Raw genomic sequence first — 17,382 nt, forward strand, 5'->3', positions numbered from 1 at the left:
TTGCTTTGATCGCAGACCCCGGGGGAAGGACTCCCGTATGGAAAGTTGAGCCCCGTCAGAAAATTTGAATTAAACCGCTAAATGGCTAGAGGCCAATCTGGTTGTGGGTCAAGCTTTGACTCCTAAAAGAAACCACTTAAGACGGAATAGGCTCCATAACCAGCCGTTGTTAAAGAAAGGAGCCCACCATAGTAGACAGTAGTTGACAGACCCACGGAAATTGAGCCTAAAGACGGAAATAGAAGCTTTTTTTTTTTTTTTTTTTTTTTTACAATATGCTTCTTCGAGGGTACCCAAAATGTACTAAGAGAATCCTTGATTTATACCCCTAAACGAGACGATGAGCATCCCCGACCTTTTCATATGATACCCCGGGTTGGGGGTGGCGGGGGGTCACAGACTCCTGTCCTTGAGCGAGTTCATCCAAGCGAAATACTCGCTTATCCTATTGACGTCTGTCATCTTGCATCCGGCATTTTCTCAGAAAGGAAGAACATGACGTAAGTTGGTGGACAAATATAAATGCAACATAATAGTAGTTCTACCATCACACGTTCCTAGTGACAACGGAACGTACTAATCTGCAATTGTTTACGAAAGGTAATCGCTGTAAGAGATGCAGCCAGTAGTTTACACTATGGCCCTAATTCTGCAATGCTGCTCAAGAAGCGTACAAAAGAAGGACGAATTCTTTGATGTGTTGGCTGGTACCGATTGATCCATAACACGGACTTGAGGCTGCGTGTAGTTTCGCTGATATGCCTTTGTCCACAATGTCATGTGCTTTTGTAAAAAGTGTTACGGGTGGATGAACATGTTGACCAACCCCCACACGTCATTCGAAAAGGCAATCAACCCCTCTAAGCCAGACACATCAAAGAACATCGAAATCACATTTTCTCATGGTACGTTTTAGCCAGAGTTCATCACCCTTGGATGAAACGAAGAATCACAGAGGAAATTCACGTCGCACGCTTCCATCCCGAACTTAACAAACAAGGTGAATCATTTCAACCCATTGTTCCCTACGGGTATTGGCCTTACGTGGTCTTTTTTCCAGCGTGCGTTATTAAGTACTATGTAAAGAACAGTCACTATTTGTAGAACTGACACTCTATTGATGATCTCAATGATCGAAAGCTTTGTTACGTATTTTATTTTGCATACGTTTACTCAGTTTATTTCATTTTATATATATATATCGGTACTTGACTGGTAATCGCGTGATTTGTTGCCTGGGCAAGTAGCCAAAAATGTTGAAACAACTACACGAGAGCTTCCATTTATAGATTTACACAAAGTCACAGAATACACATTTTGTTCAATCGATCATTTTCAGTTATGGTTCCGCGCTCGTACAAATTTTCAACCACAGTTTGTTTGATTCAGTCTAGTTTATGTGGAGAAGAAAAGGTAACGCACTTTTGGGGATAAAAAACGTTAAGTTTTGACCTAAACGATTGCGTTACGAGCCCGTGTATAATGTGATAGCTCCCAGTGGCAACAAGCAGATCATTCCTACGAGATCGCGTGCATTTCTATCCAGTGGACGCTCGACTTTGGTGAGTAGCGTAGCAAATGGATCCCTCTACTTTTGGCAGGTGCGGATCCATACCGGTTTCCATCGTTTTCGCCAATCGGTGAAATTTCTCGGAATGATTCAGAAACCCAAGAAAGGGAACTTAAGGGAGTTAAAATCCAAAACATTTCCTGAAAGAGCATGGCCCCGGACTAAATGCTTTTGCCTTCGGCGCTCGTTCTTGCCGAACTCCTGTAGATCCGCGCCTGTTTCGGTAAGTTTTTTCTCTGTACATAGAATGATAAAGAACTTTTCTAAGACTCCAAACCGTTAGTCTCGCAATACGTGGCGAGTTGGCTATTTTGTTTTTTGTCACTTAAAACTGGGTCTATGCAGTGTTATTGTAATGAACTTTCACGTATTATCTTAAGTTTGTTTGCTAATCGCAGAGCACCTGCACGTATACAGCATGACGGCCGTGAATTCACACAGTTCCATAAGTAAAAAATATGTTGAAAATAGTGTCAAGCTTGGCGACTACTAGTAACTCTAGGCCCCCTTAAGTTATTTGATTTTAATGCTGTTCATTGTGACCTCAAGTTTCATAACAAAATATCGCGTAACTTCGCGTATCGCATATACTTCTTCTCAACAGCAATTAACCGTAAGTGGAATATTTCCGAAAGGCTCTATTGTCGTGTTAACTGACGTATTTGGCTAAGTTTATTTCCTGGGCGGAAAGGATGCTGCTATTTAAGTACAAGATGGAACTTTTAAAATTCGAGCAAGAAAAACTTATGCCCTGACATGTCGAGAGCCGGCTTTTCGAATATGTATGGTTACCACCCCTTTAAAGTTGATCACCTTTTATGACATAACAGTTTTCGCTTCAGAGAAAAGTTTTACGCCCTGCCTTGTTAATTTATTACTTCCCAGGGTAGTGGACTATACAAGAAGAATCCGTTAGAAAAGAGAATCGAGTTGAAAGGAAAGGGATTCGGGACTGTCGACTGTCATAAAGCACACACTCTTTGCGCACGTTACTTGATATCCTGAAAGTCTTGATATGACTTCTCCATATCTATCACGTATAAATGGAATGTAGGTCAAGTGCTGTTACGTCTGGAGCAATCAACAAAAATATCATGGGTTAAATACTGGCCTATAAGCGCTTGTTTTTCCCACTCCGAGCATATATAAAAAGAGGTCTATAGTGTTTTAGTTCCTTTTAGGTATATTAATGAAACGATAGCCATCTCTTATGAAGTTACGTTTTCCTTTTAAGCAATGGCACTAACCACGGACCAGGTTTTCGAGAAGATTGGCAGCTTTGGACGCTACCAAATCGTCCTCAACATATTTTTTAACTTGTGTTTCGGATTGTGGTGGGGCGTTCCAATTATGGTTATGGTTTTTATTGCGTCCGAGCCCAGCTGGAAGTGTAAAAATAACTCCACTTGCCCCTTCACGAAAAGAATTAGCATCAGAGACGTCGACGATTACAAATTCAGATGTAAAATTCCCAGGGAAGATTGGGAGTACGTTGATGACTTCACTTCAGTTGTCACTGAGGTATGTATAGAGGGTAACAACTGAAAAGTACATTTGAGTGCAAAGAGCACGCAATATATTTAAACTGCACTTTTTTGGTTCTACTGGCACCTGGGGATGGACAGGGAGAGGAGGAGGGGGGGGGGGGGGCGGGGGGGTATGGTGAGTTCCTCGCCATCCTAGGTTTTACTAATGTAACGTAAGGCTAAAAAACAAGCTGAAAATAAACAAAAAGCTAAAAATGTTATTGCCAGAAAGTGACAATTATTTTCATTGAAAACATTGAAGTCAAAATGAAAAACATATCTGTCATAATGTGGTTACTACATTAACATCCAGATCCATGAGCAGAAATTTATTTCAGTACAAGTTGGCACCCTTGGATTTCATTGCTTTCATGCTCTTAAAGTTAAAAGCCTTCAAAAGTCGTCGAGGGCGTCAGGGTCTCCACAGCGCGCGCAAGGCAAAACACAAAGATCTGTAAGAAAACCTAGAGTGATTTACGTGTATATTTGTCGTTATTCATGATTGATGTCTGCTAACTCTTTCCACAGTTTGACCTTTTCTGTGACCGAGGTTCGCTGGGATTCGTCTCAACGTCTGTGTTTTTCGTGGGGTTCTTTGTTGGCAGTATTGTTGTGAGTCCGCTCTCTGACAAGTTTGGCAGGAAACGCCCACTCTTCATATGTGGATTTTTCTGCTGGTTATTTAGTTTTGTTTCCGCTTTCGCTCCAGCATTTTGGTTTTTTGCTCTTTGTCGCGCCATCGTGGGTTTTATGGTTGGTAAGTACCATTAGGATCTGGATCGTGAATCCTGTTTCAACTTGAACTTTTTATACTAAAATTAATTACCATCTCAGGTTGTCTAACAAACTCCAGAAGCTTACTGTTAGGGCTTTGCCTGTTTAAGATAAGTAAAACAAATATTCTGGATGCTCTGCATGAATTCATCAGTAAACAGTTCGTTTGTTTTGAAATAAATAAAGAAGATTTGGTGAGATTTGAATAAAAGCTAATAAGGGGAGTGAAGAGCCTGACTCATTTGGCGCCATTTCAGTACGAGATACGTAACCATCACAATGTCGCTCCGACAATAATTACTTGAAATGATAACTGTTCTTATACTGATATCTTCCCATTTCATTTGACCTATGCGTGTAGGAGCTTACCATATCGCAGTGTTCGTGTTGGCAACAGAGTTTTCTGGAATACGCCATCGGGGTATCGCGGGAGCTCTTGTTTGGCTTGGGATTCCTTTGGCAACCATAGTTTTATCAGGGTGTGCACATGCCATCAGAGAATGGAGACTGCTCACCATTGTCACTGGAGCTCCTGGGATTCTACTTGTAGCCGGCTACTTGTGAGTTAAAAGAGAAAAGGGGTTTTGTTTCTTAACCCTGCATGATAAAAAAAAAAAAGAAAAAAAGAAAAATGGTTTCAAAGCTTCAGATGAAACTGGGGTAAAAAAAATAAGATATGAATTGTTTGGGAAGCGACAAGAGTATCCCAGACGGCGAAGAAAGTTAACCTGGTAAAAGTACAATAATGGGTCTCATTCAGTTTATGGTTTTCTTTCTTTGTTAACAATGTTTTGAAAAAATCAATCACCAACAAGAACAAAATCTCTATTGAGGTAGACCCTGTACATGTTCTTCCATGTTGGTGTCAAGCAAGTGGACAAATTGTCACATAACAGAGTAACATGTTTTATTTATTGCGTCTCTGTCTTGCTTTAGCTAACGCGCTGTAATCCAAATCGAGCGGTCTAGGTTCGAGCCTTGGCCTGGGTTTGGGTTGTGTTCTTGGGCAAGACCCTTTACTGTTACAGTGCTTCTCCCCACCCAGCTGTAGAAATGAGTACCGGCGAACTTAATGCTAGAGGGTATAACCGTGCGATGGACAAGTATTTCATCTAGGGGCGACTAGAAACCGGAGATAAACGCCGGCCCTACATGGAGGCTTTTTCTTTTTTCCAGTCTTACCCCAGAGTCTGTACGCTGGTTGTTAAAGAAAGGTCGAGTGTCTGAAGCAAGAGACGTTCTTAGAAAAGTGGCCAGGCTGAATGGCAAAGAAATGCCGGACGAAGCACTGCTATTACCCAACGATGAGAAGGTGGAAAGGCTTGGTGATCTTCGTGACTTATTTATTTCGGCCAAAATGACTCACAAGACGCTTGCTTCCTGGTTAATGTGGTAGGTTTGTTTGTTTGTTCGTTTCGTTTCCTTATTTACAGTTTTGCCAAGTGGCATGTAGAAAGACGAAATGAGAAAAGTCCCCTACAAGGCCTAACTCTCGAACCAAACCCAAGTTAAAACGTAAACCCGGACGCAACCCACAAAGAATTAAAGGCCCGGACAAACGATCGCAACATATCGCAACATTGTTGGGCGCTACATGTTGCGCGCCTTTAGCCACCCTGTTGCGACATGTTGGGTGTTGTTGGCTCAAATTTGAATCTCGGACCAAACGATCGCAACATTTCAACACAACATATCCCAACATTGATGTGAAGTATATATGAAATAATTCATATTTGAACTGCGGTTGTAGATAAAAGTGAAGAATGATCATCGCAGTAAATTTTCCAATTTAAGCAATTGGAAAGAAGAAGCCTGAAAAAAATCAGTGTGGCTTTATAGCTCAGTTGGTAGAGCATCGCACCGGTATAGCGGAGGTCACGGGTTCGAATCCCGTTGAAGCCCTGATTTTTTTCAGGCTTCTTCTTTCCAATTGTTTAAACTGGAAAATTTACTGCGATGATCATTCTTTACTTTCATATCCCAACATTGTTGGCCCAGCGTTTTCAAGCTCCGGCCAAACGATCGTCGCAACATTTGAACGCAACATATCGCAACATCGTTGGGCACAACATGTTGCGCTTGTTTGGCCACCCTGTTGCAACTAGTTGCGACATGTTGGGTATTGAAAGTCGAACTAATGCGCATGTCCGGGCGCAACACTTTTGCACGAACCTGGTCAAACGAATACAACATCATGGAACATCCACAAATGTTGCATGAAAAATTTGACCAGTTTTCAAATTTGAGCCAACAACACCCAACATGTCGCAACATGTCGCAACAGGGTGGCCAAACGCGCGCAGCATGTTGCGCCCAACAATGCTGCGATATGTTGTGCTGAAATGTTGCGATCGTTTAGCCGGAGCTTGCAAATGCTGGGCCAACAATGTTGTGATATGTTGTGTTGATATGTTGCGATCGTTTGGCCGAGGCTTAAGAAAAAATTGTTGACACGAGCACGCTTGCGTGAGATTTGAGCAGCGAGATTTAAGGCAGGCAATTTGTATGTTCGAGTATTGGCTTTCAGTTGACTTTTAAACTTGTGAGAGAAATGGCATCCTTTATGACAGGTATGTCGAGTGTCTAGCAAGTTTATTTCCTTTGAAAATTTGTCAATCACGAATCTCACACGTGTCGTATACCAGCCATGCGAGAACATCCCTATCGTTACTGTCCAAGTTACTTCGGCCATCCTTGGCAGGCTGTTATAGATTTCTATAGAATATTTAGTTATAATCTTTCGGTGAGCCTTGGTGTCATGGAGTTATCACAAGAAAAGTTATTATTAGATAACATTAGATATTCTTTAAAAGACATCTGGTGCCCATTGGTATATTCTGCAATAGCCGTACTTTCATTTTGCAATTTATGGTACACCTAAGCATCGTGATGTATATTCCACCAACCAATCCAGATATTTTGTATAGTGTAGCATTGTCAGTTAATATCATTTCAATGTTACTTGTCTCACAGGTTTGCTGTCTCTTTTATATACTGGGGCATATCCTTCACTGCACCGTTCCTTGGCGGTAATATCTACATCAATGTATTGATTTCCGCCGTAGCTGGTTTGCCAGGATATCCTGCGAGTGCTGTTTTGACAGCAAGGTGAGAAATGAGAACGACGAGCCCACTTATCCGTTTGGGATCTGCTTTAGCTGTATTCAGTAGGGGGGGGGGGGGGGCTACAGGATTTTTCAAGGGCTAGTGACTGGTACCTTGGGGTTGCAGAATAATGGGGCATGTCCAAGGAATGTTGCAGTTGAAAAAAATACCATTTCGTATTGGGAATTCATCTCGGTGTTGGACTGGGTCTAGGTTGCAACTAAGGCTAATGCAGGAATTCTTTCCAAATGTGAATAATATTAATATCTTTTTAATGATATTCCTTCACATAAGTCTCTAATGATTGCTTAAGATTGACGTTGTTTGAGCGATTGACCACATTACCTCGTTCATTAAATCGAAATACATCACGGAGGGGGGATTGGACGCGGTTATGGGCACAAATCTAACAAAGGTTGCTTCGTGGATGCGACAGCGTAGTTTTTGTCAATGACGCGAGGAAAACGGTGAGGAAATGTGAGGAAACATATCATGTAGTATGTCCAATGATGTCTGGATGCCGCGATCTTTATCAGTATGCCTTATGTGATGATCTTTCCGGTTACACGATCAAAGATTGACTAAATTTGAATTCGTTTTTTTAATCCCAGGTTTGCTCGAAAGAAAATCTTAGTAGTATCGTTTATTCTATCCTCCGTGGGAGCGATTGGTGCACTTCTATTATCAGTTAAAGATGATGACAAAGGTTAAGTATGCCTTTTTGTTATATAGCTGGCTTTTTTCTCACTACAGCGCGCCCATTCATTGGCTACTTCATGGTCACATGACATCTAACAACGAAACTGGTTCCTGCCAAATGCCATGAGCGGACAACATTGCGAAAACTATGACGTCAAACGGGAAACAGCTCACTGTTACCCGCGAAATGATGACCGCTGTTCCACGTCATTTGTTAATTAAGTGATTATTTGTTTTCCTATATAACAAATCACTTAATGTCTGGTCCCTCGAGGAACAGTGAATTTTGTTTCTCTCGAATCTCAATATTTCCCTCGACTCGGGAAACATTGAGATTCTCGGGAAGCAAAATTCACTGTTCCCCTCGGGACTAGTCATTAAGCGTTAAATATTGTGCTACTTTAACCCTCGTTAGTTACGTTAGCGACCTTAAGCAATGACGGCGGCGACCCCGAAGACAACGCCTCGAAAAAAAATAAATAGATGTTTTACATTCGAATTTCACAATTGTCTAGATCTGTTCATTGCCCCTGTTGGTCTCAAAACTTGCTCAAGCAAAACATATGTAATGCAAGCGTTCAATTCCAGATAAAAATACAAAAAATTAGTCGCCGTCGTTCCCGTTCTCCAAAATACGCAGAACTTGGTCATTTCACGTTGTTGTTGTGCAGAGGACGGCATAGAAATGTACAAAGATTTATAACGCACGTGCACAGCCATTGTTCTACTCATTAAATCTTTTGTTTGGTGGCGTTCTCGTTGTCGTTGCCGTCGTGGTTTGCTTAACGTCCCTATTTTCACTTGAAAACCAACCGCAAGCAGCGGTCATGGGTATTTTTCTGAATTTGTGCAGTTTCTGTTTTATCTGATTAAATAAATAAACTAGTATGAAATTTAGAGGTTAGAATGAAAATTAAATGTGATATGGTTTCCTTACATCTGCCGACAGGTTACTTTGCTGGGAAAATTTTCATGTCCATGTTCCTGGCAAAGAGTTCTGCGGTTGTTGCATTTACTTTGGTGTACGTTTTTACTGCCGAGATGTTCCCGACGACTATAAGGTAAGTAGCTGTGAGGGGATCGCATTTAACCTCATTAGGTTTCACCTTTTGTCGTAAGGCGTAACAAATTGAAAATAATAAGTGCAATTCGTGAAAAAGTTACCCTTGAAAAAAATTGTAACCAGGACTTGTCAAGGACGTTGCCTGCTTTTGTTAGTGCGCACACGTTCTGCGCATTACGCAAGGAAAGAATGCCCGCCACGTGCGCGCTAGGGTTGGCATTGATGTAATCAACTACGCTACTAATTGCATAAATGAAATGAAAGCAAAATCTTCCTACTGTGACCAAATCAAGTTTGATGAACCTGTACTTAAACCAGGAATACCAGAATAGCAGCGTATCGCTGACCACAAACTATTAACGGCCTACAGCTGAAAAACTAGCTTTCATCTGTCGAAAATTATACTGAAATCCAACTGTAAACATGTACCTGCAGATGGCGTGGTGGCAGCATTAGCATCAGTTGGCCTCAGTCCTTGTTGACTCGCCAACGCCTGCCCTGGAAATCTCACTCCACAAAGCGGAGGTGTCTTCTCACGCATGCAGGCTACATGCATTGAATGGTCTTTAACTGTGGGATATCTTTATTTGCTTTATATTTTCCTTACGATACTCAGGAACGTTGCCATGGGTACAGCCACAGCCTCCGCCCGCTTAAGTGCTTCTGCTTCTGCGTATGCTCCTCTCTTGGTGAGTGGTCTGTTACACGCCTTTAATTTGGGGGGGGGGGGAGGGGGGGGGAGAGGGGGGTTGGGAGCCTCTCCTCTAGTTCCGCCACTACTTAATGGGTTAAGTTTTGACCAGAGATACGGGCCTAAAAATCTTATCGAATTTCAATAAGATGTTTAAAAATATATATATTAGACAAAGAAACCTTACTGTTTTAATTGAGGGCACGTGCACACATTGTGGTATATGCACTAATTGATGAATTTAGATAGTATAGTCACAAATACCTTTACCATGATTGCAAATAGATTAATACTTGAAGTTCCTGCTCATCGTTTTACGTTCTTACCTTAGAACAATTTTAACATATGCATACAAATTTATATCTCGTATTCATTTACCTATTCATTCATTCATTTTCTTTTTAAAAAAAGAATTGAGTGGCCACAGTTAGGTGTTAAAGCTAAACAGTTATATTTTATTTATCCATTAATGTTCATCTTTTTTTTTCCGTAACAGTTTTCCGTCAATCCTTATCTTCCATTTGGGATCATGGGTGGCCTAGCATTGTCCGCTGCTGTTGTGTGTATAACTTTACCAGAGACACTCAACCAACCAACAATGGAAAATTTGTTTCAGAGAGGAACATTAGAGCAAGGCGCAGGAGATGATGCACAGGCTACTGTGCTATGAGATAGATTCAAAGATCAATCTGTTTTCAGACGGAAGGGATTTTTACTATCTTAAAGTTTTTTTGGGTTGAATAGATTTTCAAGAAATGTATTTTGGCTGTCACTGTAAACAATGCTGTATCACTAAGCTGTAGCTATAGAGAAAATGTTAAGGTCATCAATACTTTAATTGCAACGACAACGTAATCTGTGCTGTCGTTTATGTGCACATATTCATACTAAACCCTCCTCCGATCCCCTCGAACGAAGGAGACTTTGCTCGCCTGGTAGCATCGAAGCTTTCATGAAAGTGTGTAATATCAGTTCAATTGGCCTTTCTTCACCACTTCTATTGTGATGAAACAACACTACCATTCCATTCTTTTTCAGCTAGCTGATTATACAATAACAGTAGCATTAAACGACTGATATCCAAACGTTAGTAAACAGGTTGAAGAATAATGTTCTTGACACTACAATTTACAATACTAGTTTACCTATTAAATGGTACAAAATGCTGCCGAAGGGAAGGAGGATGCAAGGGGTGTCAATGCAGAGCAGGATTGTTCCCATACAGAACTCAGGATTGTCGGTAACAATAACAAACTGGTTTATTTAACTTTTCGGATTACAGCACACAGCAGCAGTAACTCACGTTCTTATACAAGAACACCTGGAGATTCCAGAAAGTATGTTGCAAGGTTTCTAAATTCGAATATTACATGAGAAATAGATCATTCCAGAAGGTTGTGGGTCACGACCGAATGACTTCCGGTTCGAGATTTTTACTAACAATAAGCCGTAATTTTTGCGAAGGACTGGAATGAAGTATATCCACAATTTTCTTTCTCTCGTGTGATTTCCAAAATGTTGGGTAAAGTTGTGCAGATAAAAAATATAAACGGTACAGGTAAAATCTGTGATTTTTCAAAATAATACTACTAAACAACAATTTTTTTTTTAATTACGAAACAACACTTGATGATGAGAGGGAACTCTGCTTCAAACTGTAAAACAGATGCCTGGTTAAAAATCAAAACTTTGCTTGCTGTTGTGGCAATTTAGACAATTAAACATCATCAATAGCAGAATGTAACGTTGAACATTAAGATTACAAAATTTGAAAACTGACTTGGTTCTCCATCACGGCGCGCGCCTTTGACCTAATATAACTTCTTCGCTTCTGTAATTTTCCACATGACTTTTGTTAGTATTAGATGAGACTCCACAAGAGTGATTTGTTGGATATTATGGACTGATGTTGTTCCCGATACCTTTCATCCTTGCTTTCATCGATCGAAGAGAGCACATGGAAAACAGCGCATCCCAATTGTTCCATTCGCGCATAACCACAAGTCCTTGCGCAATTGATGTTACCGGTACCACAATTCCTTGTGTTTCGCAAAAACGTGTTCAAAGCCCCTATAATGTGACCTTTTCCGATTAGAGAGCTGCCTCGTTCGTTCGCTTCAGGTTCACTCACTGCGGCAGCAATAAACGACGATATAGCCTGTTAGAAATACCCTTAATTTTCTTCATAATAGATTGGCTTTGAGAGCTACAGTGTTGTGAAAAAGTAATGCAAGAGATAATCGTCTAATATCGTGCTTTGTTCTTGCGATATCTCAGCGATATATCGCACATATAAGCGCCGCGTTGCAACGATAATTCAACGAGATATCGGAGCTTCCCTTCGATATCTCGCCGATATATCGATTTTGCGAAATATCATTGAAGCGCCCATCCCCGTTTCTATTTGACAGAAATTGGAAAAATGTTTATTCAACGGCCAATGTTTAATGAGAAGGTTTTTCAGGAGGTTCATATTCTACAGGGTCAAAAGCCGTGGATGGTTTGCAAGACGTATAAATGGAGAAGTAATATAGCTGAAGGGGCTTAAATGCGGTATAGAAAAAAAGCCTTTTGGTATTACAAGACGCTGAATGTCCTTGGGAACAAGAAACACAAGGCAACTGCCACTTTCAAAGTTTGGTTTCGAAAGGTTCAAGTCCAGTGACGACGACAAATTTCTTTATATAGGTTTATGTCACTTTGGGAGTATGTTAAACCTTCCACAGATTCAATAATTACTTCTGAGAAATCCGCTTGAAGTAAAGACGAACAAAATAGGTATAACACAGCTTCATTTTCATATTCACACGAGGTAGAGAAAAAAATTGAGGCGTCGCAATATCGAAATCTGCCAAAACGCGCTCCCAAGGATAACATCAAGCTTTTTTATGAAAGTTCCAATTGCCGTTTCTGGTTTAGCCTGCAGAACAGGCGGATTAGCAGGGCACAGAGCGAAACCCGATACATCGCGTTTCGCTGTCTGCCCCACTAATCCGCGTGTTCTGCATGCGCAGGCGTGCGTGCCCGAGTTATGTGCTGAAGTTGTCACGTCACACAACGGTGATCACAAAGTGCGCGGCGGTTTGTTTTAGCGAAGCAACTATTTGCTGGAAAGCTCGCGGACTTCGAAAGGACTTTGTCGTGTATGTCACATTTCGTGCATTTATGTCATGAACTAGACAAGGAGCAGTATGGGAGAGAAGAATAAAGAGAGCACATGGTCGACTTGTTGTGTGCTTCTTTCCGAACTAGTTTCACTTCTCCAACTAGTCAAACCTCCTCTAATTTATGTACCAAGAGGACACGACATTGGCGACGAGGACAAGCACGGCACAAGATGTCTCTCAGCTTCAAATGCGATTCCTAAGTTCGATTGTCACTCGGATCCCGCCACGTTGGGACCGCGCTGGACGCGTTGGTTGACATTTTTTGAGTTATTTGCGGATGGCAAAGGTCTCATTATCACTGAGACTACAAATGCAAACACGAGGCAGCGAAGAAGAACGATGCTACTCCATTTAGCAGGCCCAGATGTACAAGAAATCTTCTCTACTCTCGCGGATACCGGAGAAGCAACCGATTACGCTGCGGCTGTAACAGCATTGAATGGATATTTTCTTCCCAAAGTCAATACAGCTTTCGCCCGCCAGAAATTTCATCGACTCCAACAAAAGGAAGGTGAGACTGTTTTGCAGTTTGTTACTCGATTAAGAAAAGAAGGAAAGGATTGCAATTTTGGTGCAGACTTTGACAACCAGATAAGAGACGCTGTCCTGTGTAAATGTAGGTCAGACTATGTAAAGCGCAAACTGCTTGAGGAAAGAGTGGAACTAACGCTCGCTCGCACATAGAAATCGCAGAACAGTGTGAAGGTGTAGCCCACCAAATGTCTCATCTCAGTGTGAGTGAGCCAAGTAAAGAAGATGCAAACAGGGTTTACGAAAGACCCGAGCGACCCGATGGTAACCAAAACCGAAAGAAAAATGGAATTCAGTGCTATCGTTGTGGGTCGAGTGGGCACCTGGGTAGAGATCCAAAATGTCCTGCTAGGGGTCAGACCTGTAGGAAATGTAAAAAGAAAGATCATTTTGCTAGCGTTTACAAAACCAAACCAAAGAAACCAGGAGTTAATCAAGTGAAAGAAAAGCTAAAAGCTGATGGGGACCAAGTTGTTTATGCCTTCAGAGTTACTAATGAAGCTCACTCAAATCTGCTCAAGTTGTCTGTTGGTGGGGTAAAACTAGAAATGTTGGTGGATTCTGGAGCCACCAATAACATTGTTGATGAAGAAACCTGGGAAGATTTGAAAGTTAAGAAGATCAAATGTAAATCAGAAGCTGCTCCTATTGACAGGAAGCTATATGCCTATGCATCCAGCAAACCCCTCCCAATAAAAGGTCGTTTTATTTGTGAAGTGTTGATTGGTAAAGGGAAAACTCAAGCCGAATTCCTAGTCATCAAAGGAAAAGGAGTGCCACTCCTGTGCAAAGATACTGCAATGAAGTTAGGGGTGCTGAGAATAGGTGTCGACATCGCAACAGTTGCTGGAACCAGGCAGACACTGCAGCAAAAATTCCCAGAAGTATTTAGCGGGATTGGAAAGTTGAAGTCTAAGCAAGTGACATTACACGTAGACCCAAAAGTGAAACCAGTTGCTCAGCCGTTAAGGCGAACCCCCTTCAATTTACAAGAAAAAATAGAAAAGAAGATTCAAGAACTATTGGACTGTGACATCATAGAAGAAGTTGATGGGCCTACACCATGGGTGAACCCAGTAGTAATTATCCCGAAAGCGGATGGTGACATTCGTCTCTGCATCGATATGAGGCGAGCAAACGAGGCCATTCTACGTGGTCGACACCCCATACCAACTGTTGATGAGCCGCTACACAGCATGAACGGTTCAAGGGTTTTCAGCAAGCTAGATTTAAAGTGGGGATACCACCAGCTGGAGCTTAGTCAAGAGTCACGCCAAATCACCACCTTCGTGACACACAAGGGCTTATACAGATATAAGCGCCTATTGTTTGGTGTGAGCTCAGCAAGTGAACTGTACCAACATGAGATATCCACCGCTCTGGCTGGAATAGAGGGCGTTGACAATATCTCTGATGACATCATTGTACACGGCCCAGACCAGAAAACTCATGACCAACGCCTTCTCAAAACCATGGAGCGCCTCAGACAACATGGTTTGACTCTCAATGCTGACAAATGCTTGTTCAATGTGGACAGACTGGTTTTCATGGGAATTCTTCTGTCTGAAAAAGGAATCGGCTCGACAGAGGAAAGAGTTAGAGCCCTGCAAGAAACAAGAGAGCCTGAAACCGTCAGTGAACTTCGAAGCTTCTTAGGATTGGCTAATTACAGCAGCAGATTTATTCCCCATTTTGCAGCCATCACAGAGCCATTGAGGAAACTAACCAGGAAAGATGTTCCGTTCCACTTTGGTCCCGAGCAAAAAGCTTCCTTTGAGTCACTTAAGCAAAGCATGGCTGAAGCAGGCACATTGAAGTGAAGTGAAGTGAAAGACTTTATTTAATGAGGGTGACCCGTGACAGTAACTTAAGTTACTGATAAACTTGGGGCCTTCAGCTTAAAATAATTAGAATGCTAAAAATATATTTTTTACAATAAAATGCTAAAATACGATATTATTTACAATAAAATACTTAATTAAGTTACTATTAAAAATGGTTACAAATAATAAACTGGACTTACAATTTCAAACATACTACGAATAATAAGAGTTAAAAAATTCCATTAGTTTTCTGAGAGTTAAGAATAGTATTACATAATTTAGCCTTAAACGATTTAACGGACTTCTCTGTTTTTAAAGACCGGAGTAAACTGTTCCAATCTTTAATAGTTCTGACGGCGAAAGTGCGTCCTCCCTCAGAGGCGTTTCTGTGAGAGGGGCATAATAAATTTAAATTACAATTTCTAGTACTTCTCGAATGGACGTCAGAGTTTTTCCTTAAAGATGTGTTCATGTATTCAGGTAAAGTTCTGTTAATCCTTTTGTAGGCCACACATCGATTTATATAAGCTTCTTTGTAAAAGGGGATCCAGTTTAGCTTATTAAATAAAGTGACAGTTCGACTAGTACGTTGTGCTGCAAGAATAATACGCGCAGCCCGTTTTTGCATACGGAGAACTCTCTCGAGTGCCTCTTTGTTACACGATGTCCATACTGTGCTTGCATACATGAAGAGTGGTTTGATTACTGCGTTATAGTAGATCAATTTTTGATTCTTTTTCAAGTAGCAGCTTATATGGCGTAGAAGACCAATTTGTTTTGAAAGTTTGTTACATAGTTCGTCAACATGTGCTTCGTAAGTTAGGTTCTCGTCGATTATCACTCCAAGAAGTTTATGGCTACCAACTTGTTCAATTTCTGCATTTTGCATCCTAGCTTCAAATTTTCCTGCGTCATGGGTTATACGTCTGCGCAGACGCTTTCCCGTAGCCAACAACGCTTTGGTTTTCTTGGTATTTATAAACATTTTGTTTTCACTAGCCCATTTCTCAACTTCTGTCAAGTCCTTTGTTAATGATTTGTTTAGTGCAGGAATAGCTTTCCAGTCTGAGCTTAAAGACAAGGTGGTATCGTCTGCATAGATATCCATAGTTGACTTGTGAACGTTTAGAGGCATGTCATTGACAAACAGGAGGAAGAGCACCGGTCCCAATATTGATCCTTGGGGAACGCCCTGTCTGATAGTCAGCTGTTCAGATGTGGTTTTCCCTAATGTAATAAATTGCTTTCTCTGAGACAGGTACGATTGAAACCAGGCAACAGACGGAGGGCTTGCACCGTAAATAGACAGCTTTTTTAGGAGAAGTTCGTGATTTATAACATCAAAAGCTTTACGAAAATCTATAAATACCAGACCGGTCACTTCGTCATTGTCCATGTTTTTCAGGATGTGATCCGTAAGTCTGATTAGAGCTGTTTCTGTAGAGTGACCTGACCTGAAGGCTGATTGATACTCATATAACATGTTGTTGTCATGTAAAAACTTAAGAAGACAGCTGGCTACGTGTTTTTCGATAATCTTCGAAAAGACAGGTAAAACTGATATCGGGCGGTAATTGTTGATATCGTTTCGTGCGCCACCCTTGTGCAATGGTGTAACTTTTGCTACTTTCCAACGGTCTGGAAAACTGTTTGTCGATATTGAAAGGTTCAGCAATTTGCATAATGGACTTGCAAACGCTGGCGCAATAATTTTGAGTACACGAATACTTATGCCATCGTGCCCAGAGGCCTTGTTACAAGCGATTGGCATACTTTGACAAGAGAGCATCAACCAAAGTCGTTACAGATGCAAGCCCTGTTGGTTGAAGAAGCATCAGCAGTGGATCAAGAGTTGAAAGCCCTGAGAGAGGCAATTAAAACCGGGCGATTTGAGAATTGTAAGGTTTATGCACCAGCTGCAGGGGAACTGTGTGTGATCGGGCAGCTAGTCCTAAGAGGTACTCGTATCGTACTGCCAAGCAAGCTAAGGCTCCAGGCAATATCCTTAGCACATGAGGGACACTTGGGAATTGTTGGAACAAAGCAGAATTTGAGAAGCAAGGTATGGTGGCCTGGTATTGATAAGGCAACAGAGAAGTTCTGCAAATCTTGTTATGGATGTCAACTGGTTGCACGTCCAAATCCACCTGAGCCGTTGACGTCAACGACATTGCCGGAGGGTCCTTGGCAAGACCTGGCTGTAGACCTACTAGCACCACTTCCGTCCGGACACCCCATACTGGTTGTTGTTGACTATAATAGTCGCTACTATGAGTATGACATCATGACATCAACCACCACTGTGAAAGTAATTGGCAATCTAGAGGAGATTTTTAGCCGCCATGGTCTTCCCATAACTATCAAGTCAGACAATGGACCTCAATTCATCTCTGGAGAATTCCAGGAATACTGTGTGAAGAATGGAATCGTCCA

General features: G+C 41.5%; 1 protein-coding gene across 3 annotated transcripts; it reads left to right on the plus strand.

Moving 5' to 3' along the window:
* Positions 1-220: 220 nt before the first annotated feature.
* Positions 221-11,167, plus strand: LOC110044022 (organic cation transporter protein-like). Of its 3 annotated transcripts, none has more exons than XM_089278693.1 (10): positions 221-1,000; positions 2,805-3,091; positions 3,625-3,853; positions 4,232-4,430; positions 5,047-5,262; positions 6,844-6,978; positions 7,587-7,681; positions 8,624-8,735; positions 9,354-9,426; positions 9,925-11,167. In XM_089278693.1, exons 1-10 carry the CDS (start codon positions 937-939, stop codon positions 10,096-10,098), a joined length of 1,584 nt encoding a protein of 527 aa, XP_089134819.1. In that variant the 5' UTR covers positions 221-936; the 3' UTR covers positions 10,099-11,167. The 3 variants fall into 3 exon arrangements, with proteins under 3 accessions (XP_089134819.1, XP_020605194.1, XP_020605195.1); XM_020749535.2 differs by lacking the exon at positions 221-1,000 and adding an exon at positions 1,032-1,562; XM_020749536.2 differs by lacking the exon at positions 221-1,000 and adding an exon at positions 1,569-1,793.
* Positions 11,168-17,382: the final 6,215 nt, after the last annotated feature.

The sequence above is a fragment of the Orbicella faveolata genome, unplaced genomic scaffold, assembly GCF_042242905.1.
Source record: "Orbicella faveolata isolate gen_17 unplaced genomic scaffold, um_ofav_v1 contig_46, whole genome shotgun sequence".
In the NCBI taxonomy this organism is placed as follows: Eukaryota; Metazoa; Cnidaria; class Anthozoa; order Scleractinia; family Merulinidae; genus Orbicella; species Orbicella faveolata.

Excerpts from the sequence above, each read along its gene's own strand:
- LOC110044022 (XM_089278693.1), top strand. The coding sequence starts at position 937 with ATGAAACGAAGAATCACAGAGGAAATTCACGTCGCACGCTTCCATCCC. Across the intron at positions 1,001-2,804 it reads TCCCGAACTTAACAAACAAG|CAATGGCACTAACCACGGAC; the intron begins GTGAATCATTTC and ends TTTCCTTTTAAG. Across the intron at positions 5,263-6,843 it reads CTTGCTTCCTGGTTAATGTG|GTTTGCTGTCTCTTTTATAT; the intron begins GTAGGTTTGTTT and ends CTTGTCTCACAG.